This window comes from Lucilia sericata, unplaced genomic scaffold (genome assembly GCF_015586225.1).
Source record: "Lucilia sericata isolate MDLA Ls3-8-SP2 unplaced genomic scaffold, ASM1558622v1 Contig001129F_arrow, whole genome shotgun sequence".
In the NCBI taxonomy this organism is placed as follows: Eukaryota; Metazoa; Arthropoda; class Insecta; order Diptera; family Calliphoridae; genus Lucilia; species Lucilia sericata.
In genome coordinates, this window is record NW_023995100.1 from 102,501 (window position 1) to 114,515 (window position 12,015).

General features: G+C 32.2%; 3 protein-coding genes across 3 annotated transcripts in view; 1 reads left to right on the top strand and 2 right to left on the bottom strand.

Moving 5' to 3' along the window:
- The window catches only part of LOC119610159, a 49,595-nt gene extending 46,574 nt beyond the window's left edge, over positions 1-3,021 (bottom strand). The window contains exons 1-2 of the mRNA XM_037965282.1: positions 2,678-3,021; positions 686-933 (exon numbers count right to left, since the gene is read on the bottom strand). The gene's annotated coding sequence lies outside the window, so the exon portion shown is untranslated. The remainder of the gene's footprint in view (positions 1-685; positions 934-2,677) is intronic.
- Positions 3,022-7,172: 4,151 nt separating this feature from the next.
- Positions 7,173-7,605, top strand: LOC119610150. Its single transcript, XM_037965270.1, has 2 exons — positions 7,173-7,348; positions 7,420-7,605. The coding sequence occupies exons 1-2, from the start codon at positions 7,278-7,280 to the stop codon at positions 7,574-7,576; spliced, it is 228 nt and encodes a 75-aa protein (XP_037821198.1). The 5' UTR covers positions 7,173-7,277; the 3' UTR covers positions 7,577-7,605.
- A 172-nt stretch (positions 7,606-7,777) lies between these two features.
- LOC119610149 (NADH dehydrogenase [ubiquinone] flavoprotein 1, mitochondrial) lies at positions 7,778-11,025 on the bottom strand. The gene is made up of 4 exons (XM_037965269.1): positions 10,903-11,025; positions 10,224-10,577; positions 9,326-10,160; positions 7,778-8,084 (listed from the first exon to the last, which is right to left on the bottom strand). Exons 1-4 carry the CDS (start codon positions 10,949-10,951, stop codon positions 7,898-7,900), a joined length of 1,425 nt encoding a protein of 474 aa, XP_037821197.1. The 5' UTR covers positions 10,952-11,025; the 3' UTR covers positions 7,778-7,897.
- Between the last annotated feature and the right edge of the window lie 990 nt (positions 11,026-12,015).

Sequence of the window (12,015 nt, forward strand, 5' to 3'; positions counted from 1 at the left end):
ATCTATCTACTATCTAGCTATCTATCTATCTATCTATCTATCTATCTATCTATCTTCTATCTATCCTATTATCTATCTATTGCTATCTATCTATCTATCTATCTATCTATCTATCTATCGATCTATCGTATACTATCTATCTATCTATCTATCTATCTATCTATCTATCTATCTATCTATCTATCTATCTATCTATCTATCTATCTATCTATCTATCTATCTATCTATCTATCTATCTATCTATCTATCTATCTATCTATCTATCTATCTATCTATCTATCTATCTATCTATCTATCTATCTATCTATCTATCTATCAATAGAAACCGATGGGATCCAAGCTAAATTATGCAGCGGAGGCTTAATATACTCAGAAATGCATTGGTGTTCCTCAAAGGTGGATATAGACCAGTATTTTATGTTGTAGGGTATATAAAGAAAATCCGACACAGTCAAAGTCAAACAACAAACCAGAGATTGAGCGAAAAAATATAATAAGAGAACTGAACAGAACAAAAAAACTGACACAAGTTTAATGTGAAAATGATTAAATTACAAATGGGTTTGGATCTAAATATGTACGATGTGAGTGTTTGTGTATGTGTGATATAACCTCAAACAACGAAATTTAGTTTGTTAAAAGATATTTGAAAGTTGGAGGAGTAGGAGTAGACATCAGGACTTACCTTAAAATTTTTGTATTTTGTTACATATAGCGAGAAAAAATTCTAAGTACTCCTGTCGCGTTATTATTTTTCTTGTTTCCTGTTGTTTTGTTTCTTCTTCTTTTGTTATTGTTGTTATTGCCGCTTCTGCTGGGCTGTTGTCCTTCTTCTATTGTTTGTTACTTTTTTTTTTTTGCTTATGATTTGATGAAATTTTATTTTATTATTATTTTTTTATATTCTTGTGAAAAATGTTGATATTATTTGTACTGTATACCAGAGAAAAAAGTTTATTATTTTTTTCGTAGGGATTTTTTCTTGTTCAAACTAATTTAAGGAGTGAGTAAAATACCAGTTTTATAAAAAAAAGTTTAATAAGAATGTATAATAAGGCAGGGATTCTCAAATGTTTGTGTAACGCATTCTGGAATTTGCATCAAGTTGATTTCTTTAAAAGATTCTTGCCTATAACCAAACTAATAAAGCCTAAACCCCAAACGGTTTACTGATTTAGTCCAAAAGGCCAATGGCAACTACAAAACTAGTGATCTTAGTGGGTTGTATGACAGCCACATGCATTAACTTTGACATTCTTTTGGCAACTTGATTTTTTTTTCGTGATCGCGAGGTCAGTTTGCAATTGAAATGCGGTATGCCGATAAAGATCTCTAAATAAGATGTTTCGCCATCTCCTTTAAGCTGGAGCTCCACACTACGCGTTCTACGCTTCTTCGCATTCTACGCGGTTTCCAAAAAAGTAGAATCAATGTTGTTCTGTCCTACAAGTTACAAGCACAAAAGTATAGGATGCCTTGGCGCATAGAATGCTTAGAGTAGATCTACTATCTACTTTTGTAAGCGTCATAAGCGTCGCACGAACATGTCAGCTGATTTTGACAATTTATATTCTATTTTGAATGTGTATTATCAATTTTAATAAACTAAAACGAGTTAAATTGTGAAAATATAAATAATAAACATAAAAAACGCGAAGTTCTTTATAAATAAAGCAAAAAATTGAAATTGATTGATTAAGTCAGCTGGTGCTCCCATAATAAAGTGCTCTTAATGGCTGCACAGTGTGCTCCATTGCTTTTCACTCCATTAATTGTCCTTAAAACAATAGGTACTTAGCGACCACCTTTTACATCCATAAGATAACTTTATTTCCCAACTGGAAGCAATCGACTTCTTGTAGGTAAAAATAGCCACATTGACCTTCTTTATCCGAATCTGAAAGTTTAGATTCCAGTATAGTTTACTCTCTAGACGTCTAGAAAGTCTTAATCTTTTGACAATTACATCAAGTGTCCCAACAATATGACCGAAGTCTGTTATTAGTTGAGGTGAAAGTAGGAGTCTAAGAAAACTGTGGAATACTAACTTAAGCCATTATTCCACCATTTCAGAATCGCTGACTTTAAAGCGAATTTTATAAGATTTTCATATGTAACAGTGTACAGTGGGGTAGAATCAGTATTTTTTTTTTGGAAATAAATCTTGGGATTTCTAAAGCGTCCGATAGGGATAAAATGTGACATGGTCGTAGCCAAGGAGTATTCGAATTAAAATGATCCAGGGACGGTGCTCTGAGGCTCAAGTACAAATAACAAAATATTGTACTTTATAAAATTTTGCCCAAAAGGTCCACATTTCTCTGAGGTCTCTGAAAATACTGCCCCTGAAGAATTTATTACCGATCAAACCAGCCGTTTAGAAATACCAGATACATATATTTCTGAAAAATTTTAATTCTGCCCTACTGTGCAGTGTGTTAATATGATTCTGTGGATGTGAATCACAGTATTTAAACGTATTTTTTGACTTTAAAAAAGAAACAAAACAAAAAATCGTCTTTCGTTTATTAGAAATAATGATAAAAATTATGATGGTGATGATGTGCAAATTTGTGTATGTGATTTTTATTTGGTACTCTCTCTTAAATAGTATTACACGACAGTTAACATTTACAAATTGAAATAAATTTTGTGAAAATATCTTTAAAATACTAACCGACTGTGTTTATTGTAAATTATTTTATGGGAGGAAAGGTAAAAGTTTTATTTTAGCTGTAAATTGAAATAAAAATGATTCCAATGATTTCGTAACTTTGTTTTTGCAAGAGACAACAAACAAGTCAAAGGAACAAAATTAAGCCGAAAAAACACTGTTCCAGACAATTTGTGTTTAATATTTTTATATTTTTTTTTGGTTTCAGTTAGTTAAAGGCACACATTACAGAATTATTTTCTTTTTTTCAACTTTAACAATTGTTGTTGGTTTTTGTTGTTATATTTTGATAACTTTTTCACTTAATTTTCTTTAATATTTGTTGCATTTTTATGGTTGTTTTTGCAAATTTCATTTCATCATTTAATATTTCTTTTGTTTTTATTAATTGCCAACAAATTAAATTTCATTTATTTGGTTTATGAAAAACTTAATTGAAAATTGTGTGTTTGTGTGTGTATGTTTTTTTTTTGCACGGTCTCTTGTCTTTGTTTAACTTAAAAAAACAGGATAACAAACAACATGACTCAAAAGGACTACGCGGAAGACTAAAAAAGCACAAATGAAAATTTTCTTAATATATACAGGAAAGCAGTCAGCAGGCATCAGCACAGATACAGCCAAATAGACAGTCATTTTATTAGTTCGTATTCAACTTTACTTGTACCATTGCTCCTGGTTAAACACTCTCCTGTTTCACTTATTTTCTCCCTATTCTCAGTTATTTTAACTTTCGCCTAATGTTATGCTTTAGTTTTGTTCTAACTTTACTTCAGATGGTTCTTAACAGTTTGATTACAATTCGAACCACAAACCGCTGTCGATAATGAGTTTTCACACAATATGTATGGCGAGCAAAAAATTGTCTTGTGCTTGGCGATGGCGTTGTCAAATTAGACTATATACTAGACTATAGACTAGACTATAGACTAGACTATAGACTATACTATAGACTATACTATAGACTAGACTATAGACTAGACTATAGACTAGACTATAGACTAGACTATAGACTAGACTATAGACTAGACTATAGACTAGACTATAGACTAGACTATAGACTAGACTATAGACTAGACTATAGACTAGACTATAGACTAGACTATAGACTAGACTATAGACTAGACTATAGACTAGACTATAGACTAGACTATAGACTAGACTATAGACTATAGACTAGACTATAGACTAGACTATAGACTAGACTATAGACTATAGACTATAGACTAGACTATAGACTAGACTATAGACTAGACTATAGACTAGACTATAGACTAGACTAGACTAGACTATAGACTAGACTATAGACTAGACTATAGACTAGACTATAGACTAGACTATAGACTAGACTATAGACTAGACTATAGACTAGACTATAGACTAGACTATAGACTAGACTATAGACTAGACTATAGACTAGACTATAGACTAGACTATAGACTAGACTATAGACTAGACTATAGACTAGACTATAGACTAGACTATAGACTAGACTATAGACTAGACTATAGACTAGACTATAGACTAGACTATAGACTAGACTGTAGACTAGACTATAGACTAGACTATAGACTAGACTATAGACTAGACTATAGACTAGACTATAGACTAGACTATAGACTAGACTATAGACTAGACTAGACTATAGACTAGACTATAGACTAGACTATAGACTAGACTATAGACTAGACTATAGACTAGACTAGACTATAGACTAGACTATAGACTAGACTATAGACTAGACTATAGACTAGACTATAGACTAGACTATAGACTAGACTATAGACTAGACATAGACTAGACTAGACTATAGACTAGACTAGACTAGACTATAGACTAGACTAGACTATGACTAGACTATAGACTAGACTATAGACTAGACTATAGACTAGACTATAGACTAGACTATAGACTACTATAGACTAGACTATAGACTAGACTATAGACTAGACTATAGACTAGACTATAGACTAGACTATAGACTAGACTATAGACTAGACTATAGACTAGACTATAGACTAGACTATAGACTAGACTATAGACTAGACTATAGACTAGACTATAGACTAGACTATAGACTAGACTATAGACTAGACTATAGACTAGACTATAGACTAGACTATAGACTAGACTATAGACTAGACTATAGACTAGACTATAGACTAGACTATAGACTAGACTATAGACTAGACTATAGACTAGACTATAGACTAGACTACAGACTAGACTATAGACTAGACTATAGACTAGACTAGACTATAGACTAGACTATAGACTAGACTATAGACTAGACTATAGACTAGACTATAGACTAGACTATAGACTAGACTATAGACTATAGACTAGACTATAGACTAGACTATAGACTAGACTATAGACTAGACTATAGACTAGACTATAGACTAGTCTATAGACTAGACTGTAGACTAGACTGCAGACTAGACTGTAGACTAGACTATAGACTAGTCTATAGACTAGACTATAGACTAGACTAGACTATAGACTAGACTATAGACTAGACTATAGACTAGACTATAGACTAGACTATAGACTAGACTATAGACTAGACTATAGACTAGACTATAGACTAGACTATAGACTAGACTATAGTCTAGACTAGACTATAGACTAGACTATAGACTAGACTATAGACTAGACTATAGACTAGACTATAGACTAGACTATAGACTAGACTATAGACTAGACTATAGACTAGACTATAGACTAGACTATAGACTAGACTATAGACTAGACTATAGACTAGACTATAGACTAGACTATAGACTAGACTATAGACTAGACTATAGACTAGACTATAGACTAGACTATAGACTAGACTGTAGACTAGACTATAGACTAGACTATAGATAAGACTCTCAACCTTCTATTATTTTCTTGTTGAAGCGTTGCACAGTGGGTAAGATTAAAATCTGGAAATAAATCTGGCATTTTTAAACGGCTGGACCAGCCTACCGGACCGCTAGGAATAGAATTTGTCGAAGAATGTGCTCTATCGACTGCCACTTAATTGTAATTCGCCACCCTCTCTCTTTATATGCTTTGTCGACAGCGGTTCCAATTGTAATCAAGCTGTGTAAATAGTGCTTGCAAAACACTCTCTCTTTGATTCACCTTCTCTCTGCCAATTCTCTTTATTTCCAACTTTTGCCTAATGATATGCTTTAGTTTTGTTTTGTGGTGAAAAGCTTTTTCTTGTTTGCCTGCCAATTTTAACAACGTGGAGAGTTGCGTGCATGTGTTTGTTTGCACGTTATATTGCCTGGTGCTGTGTTTTGCAATTTTGAAGGCGTCGAAACGTTACTTTCGTTTTCCTTTAGCCTTTTTGTCGGTGTTTACGTTTGTTTGCCTAAGTGTATGCTAGCGTATGTGTTTAGACTTTTGTACTTTATGCTTTGCGATTTTTGTTGTTTTTGATTTTTTATGAATACCATGTGCCCGAATGACGTATTTTTTATAATGCGGGAATGTATGCCAATACAAATTAGTTCAAGAAATTTTTATCTCATAGACTTTTCTAAAGAACGCTAACTCCGTGGCTGGTTTCAGAAGTTCTACACCACATGATATTGTATTGATATCATGTCCTGAAGTTTGTAAACAACTTTTTAGCCATATCTGAGACGTTATATCAGTGCGAAGACAACTTTATTTATAAAGGGTGTTATATTATCTTAAAGTCCATTAAAATAAAAGTTTTACCTCTTTTGTATCTTCTTTCTTTTTCGAGATATCTTAACCTAAAGATGAAACAATTATGGGATCTATAGAAAGTACCTATCGTACTCATTGTATTTCCAAAATCTCAGCATAATACCCTTGAGACCTTCTGATCTCCCTTCCTTATTTTTTTGTTTTCATTATTTTTTGATAGTTCTTTTACTTTTTGGTACGACTGTTTTCTCTTTCAAATCTGAAGGTCATATCTCATGCCAGCGGAATTTTTAATAAATTCTGTGTTTATATAAAATTAAGTATATCGATTAAGACAAATTGAACACTATCGTTTTATTGTTAAGAATGTATATTTTATAAATAAAAATATGACAATTTTAATTCGTACGCTAATACTTTAAAGAATATTTAATTAAAATTAGCATAAAACCTTTATAAATTATAGAGATTAAGAAAAGAACAGATCTCTTTGATCTTGAATTACTTTCTTTAGTGTTGTTGTAATTATATTAATTAGTTTCAAATAACACTGAGAAAAAATATTTAAAACTAATTTAAGTTTTTTTTAGAGGATTTGGAAAACATAGATCAGGCTTGTTTTGAATTTTTAAAATTTATAAATATGGAACGTTTTTGAAAAGATTTTCATAAATTTGCCTAAAATGGCGATTGATCTCACATTTTTTTCAGTGTACAAATTGTTCTCAACTAGAATATTTTGTTTCCAAAAAAATAACTACATAAATTTACATTAATTAATAACTATTCATGAATATTAAACTAAAATTTAAAAAAAAGTAGTAGATATTAAAAATTAACTATTAAAAGAATTTTCAGTTTCATGGTCACTCTCGTCAAGATCACTTCATTCACTAAGAAGGTCACGTAAAAAAAACTAATTACAAACAAAATGAAATTAACAGTATTTTTTGGTTTAATGGCTCTGTTCGCCATCATCTTTAGCGCTGAAGCAGGAAGAAAGTAAATATACAAATTGCCAATAAAATATTAAAAGAATATATGTTAAATCTTTAAAATTAATAACATTTCAGATACCAATTTATACCCGCCAAATGTGTAGAACATGATACCCAGAAGCAAATAGATGGTCCTTTGAAAGTTTGCACTTTCCCCCCTAAACACAAGCCAGTGCCTCAGGAAGACATTAATGCTGTTATTAAGCATATACAAACTTTACAATTAGATTGAGTAAATAAATTAATTTAAAACAAATCATTTTTCCGTTTAGTGTTTTATTATTTTGGGTAAATTTGATTTACTTTTTAAACAAATATAAATAGTTGTTTAGTGTTTTTTTTAATGACTTTATTTGTTTTTCTTATTTCTCTTAACATTTTGTTATGGTTGTTTTCTTTTTCTTTAACTTCACTTTATTTAAAGACATTTAAATTAATTATAATATGTATAGTTTAATTAATTTTATTCGTACTAACGATTTACAAAAAAACAAAAAATTGCTAAATTTTTTCTTCCCCTTCTACTTCTTCTTTAAGTTACTCTCTTTCGTTCTTAATTTGAAGCCCGGGCGGCATATTGCTTCATTCTAGCCTCAATTTCTGGTCTGAAGTGACGAATCAAACCCTGTACGGGCCAAGCAGCACCATCACCCAAAGCGCAGATAGTGTGTCCTTCAATTTGTTTGGAGATTTCCCACAACATATCGATTTCAGAGGGATCAGCATTACCGGCTACAAATCTGTAGAGAATTAGAAATAAAATTTATTTATGTTCGATTTTCCACTAAATTAGAAAGTTAAAATGTTTGATATCTTTTAAGTATAACAAAATTATAAGCTATCGTAAGTCCGCGTGCTTGCGGTAGGTTAGTAGTTAGATTGTTAGTGTGCCAGACCATAGGTTTTGGCACTAACTAACTAACTAACTAACTAACTAACTAACTAACTAACTAACTAACTAACTAACTACTAACTAACTAACTAACTAACTAACTAACTAACTAACTAACTAACTAACTAACTAACTAACTAACTAACTAACTAACTAACTAACTAACTAACTACTAACTAACTAACTAACTAACTAACTAACTAACTAACTAACTAACTAACTAACTAACTAACTAACTAACTAACTAACTAACTAACTAACTAACTTACTAACTAACTAACTAACTAACTAACTAACTAACTAACTAACTAACTAACTAACTAACTAACTACTAACTAACTAACTAACTAACTAACTAACTAACTAACTACCTAACTAACTAACTAACTAACTAACTAACTAACTAACTAAATAACTAACTAACTAGCTAACTAACTAACTACTAAGTTTGGTCGAGTTGAAGTGAAGATCCAATTGTCACATAAACGTTTATCAATACGAGAACAGCTTTTAATGATGAAAGGTGCAACAAGGCAATACAGGGTGTCCAAATACTAGTGATGACATCGCCAACTATTAACTAGAGTAAAATAGTGACTCTGAAATAAAGACTATACTGAATCCAATCACAGTGGGCTCTGAGGCACTTCACGAAGAGATGTGCTTGAACATTGAAAGTTGAAATAATTGAGGCAATCTGGAGACAGCGATAAGCGACACTAATTGAAAAGCTCAGTCTCAGATATTGTTCTAGTAAAAGCCTTGTAACTCTCTATATCTGCAATATAGTCTAATATACCGGCACTCATTGAAAAACTCAATCTCAGAGGTTGATATTGCTAAGTTCGTAAGTGTTCTAGGAAAAGCCTTGTAAGTCTCAATATCTGCAATATAGTCTGAATTTTTGCTGTGTTGTCGATTTCTTACTACTTGCTGATTCTTTTTTTAGTTGTAAATCAGCAGAAGTGCATAAAACATCACTCATTATGCCAACCACGAAACTTTTCACTTAGAATTAATGTAAAAAAATCTTACATTTTTTCCAATAACCCTTAAAATTCTTATATTTCACCATCACAATTTACTTACCTGCCCATAATCTTGTTCATCCAGCCAATACCCTCACGGCAAGGTGTACATTGACCACAACTTTCGTGCTTATAGAAGGAAATCAAACGAGCAATGGCCTTAATAACATCTGTTGACTTGTCCATAACAATGATGGCGGCGGTACCCAAAGAAGTTTGAGCAGCAATAAGACCATCAAAGTCCATTATCACATCATCACAGACATGCTTAGGGATGATGGGTGTGGAAGAACCGCCGGGAATGACACCCAAAAGATTATCCCAACCACCACGAACACCGCCAGCATGACGTTCGATAAGTTCCTTCAAGGGAATGGACATTTCTTCCTCAACAGTGCAAGGATTATTGACATGACCGGAAATGTTGAAAAGTTTAGTACCCGAATTACGAGTACGACCGAAACTGGCAAACCAAGCACCACCGCGACGGCAAATGGTGGGTGAAACGGCAACGGTTTCAACATTGGTTACAGTAGTGGGGCAACCGAAGAGACCGACATCAGCAGGGAATGGAGGCTTTAGGCGGGGTTTGCCTTGCTTGCCTTCGAGGGATTCAATCAAAGCGGTTTCTTCACCACAGATATAGGCACCAGCACCACGATGCATGAAGACATCGAAATCGTAGCCAGAGCCGCAGGCGTTTTTACCAATTAAACCAGCTTGGTAAGCTTCAGCAATGGCCAATTGCATGTTGGAAGCTTCATTGTAGAATTCACCGCGAATATAAATATAGGCAGCTTGAGCACCCATGGCACGGCCGGCAATCAAACAACCTTCAACCAACTTATGGGGATCATGACGCATAATATCACGATCCTTGCAGGTACCAGGTTCACCTTTAAGTAACAAAATTTTAAATAACCTCACTTTTGCCCCCAAGTTCCAAATCTTGTACTTACCTTCATCAGCATTGACCACCAAGTATTTGGGACGGCCATCGGAGGGTTTGTTCATGAATGACCATTTCATGCCACTGGGGAAACCAGCACCACCACGACCACGTAGACCTGAAGTTTTGATTTCATTAATAATCCAATCGGCACCCTTCAACATGATTTCCTTGGTCTTGTACCAATCACCACGTTTCAAGGCACCCTTCAAACGCCAATCATGACGACCATACAAATTGGTGAAGACACGATCTTGATCGGCCAAATTACCAAATTTGGTTTTAGTTTGTGGTGGTGGTGTTCCGGGTGGTGGTGCCTGCGTGCTTTGCAAACGACGTTGCGCCGCAATTGGCAAAACGCACGCTGAAAATAGAAAAAATCAATTACTTTCATAGTTCCATATATTATATGTGCAATTATGATGAAATTATAAGTTATTAAAACTAAAACGTAATTATCTGTCGTCTATTATACAAATTATGAAAATTTTTCTGTTTTTCTCAAAGTTCTTGTTGTTGTTTTGCCAGCGCAAGTCTGAGAAAAATTACATAATTTGTACAAGTTTTAAAAGTAATTTTTCACACTTTAATCTCAATAGATTTTTATGTTTTATACATCATTCATTGAGGTTTCGACTAATTAAACTATTGGCATTAAATTTTTTAAAGAATTTTATTAAAATTCTTACCAATTTGCGGTTTTGTTAAAATATTTAATCGCACAATTGCTCCTGCCATCGTCTGGTAGAAATGACACTGTTGTAAAAATGTGCAGTCGTTATGAAAAGTACGCTTTTTGATGTTAATACTAAAATTTGCTACTTTGTGTTTATTTTTTTGACAGTTGAAAATGTATTGATTTCGATAATAGTGATGTGTACGTTTGTATTTGGCTGTTGTTTTTTAATTCAAGTTATGTTTTTCTTTAAATATTATTTTATTATATGATTGTTTCCAAATAATTTAAATAAAATTCAGCGGCTTATTTTATAACTAAAAAATTTTTTGTAATTATATGTACAATAATAAGGGAAATTAATAAAATATGCTCTTAAAAATTAAAGTTTTTAACAACAAATTGTTATTTATTATGATTATTATTAACATATCGGTGGAGTATATTCAAGAGTATCTGCTATGTTAAAAATTACGAGTTATATATAAAATTTAAAAGAAATAAATAAAATCAGGTATATATGATTAAACCTTATAATAAAACTAAATTAATTAGTATCATAACGGGTAATATAACGGATATGTGTTCAATATGTCGAAATTAGTAAGAAAACTTATTTAGCAATATATTCTCTCGATATATTGAGCATACATATAGTATGTACTTAGCTATCGAAAATTAATACATTTGAATTGAAGAATGAAGAAATAGCTATCTGAACTCCTTGGGACAATTTTTGCTAGGACCAATAGGTGAAAAGTTACACTCATTTGAATAAAACCCTGTATGACCAAAACGTCCAACTTTGACCCCCTCTGATTCCTGCAGTTCTTGACCGATAGAGCTGAAAATTTGTGTCTGACCTAATATCCCATAGTACTTGGTGCAAATTTCCAAATCGGAAGACATCGATTTTTAAAGTTGGGTCACTTGACATGAAATTCCCCATATATTAAAATCACGAATAACTGTATTAAAAAACATAAATTTTAAAAATATACATATGTTTTCCCCCAATATTTTCAATGAGAACAAACAAAAAAGTTTATATGTCTATTAAATATTCATTAATTTTTAAAAATACGGTAAAATTTATAAATATTATACATACAATTAAGAAAAAGAT

Coding starts and splice junctions, on each gene's coding strand:
- LOC119610149 (XM_037965269.1), bottom strand. CDS start 10,951: ATGGCAGGAGCAATTGTGCGATTAAATATTTTAACAAAACCGCAAATT. Junction 10,161..10,223: donor GGTGGTCAATGCTGATGAAG/GTAAGTACAAGA, acceptor TGTTACTTAAAG/GTGAACCTGGTACCTGCAAG. Junction 8,085..9,325: donor ATGAACAAGATTATGGGCAG/GTAAGTAAATTG, acceptor AATTCTCTACAG/ATTTGTAGCCGGTAATGCTG.
- LOC119610150 (XM_037965270.1), top strand. CDS start 7,278: ATGAAATTAACAGTATTTTTTGGTTTAATGGCTCTGTTCGCCATCATC. Junction 7,349..7,419: donor AGCGCTGAAGCAGGAAGAAA/GTAAATATACAA, acceptor ATAACATTTCAG/ATACCAATTTATACCCGCCA.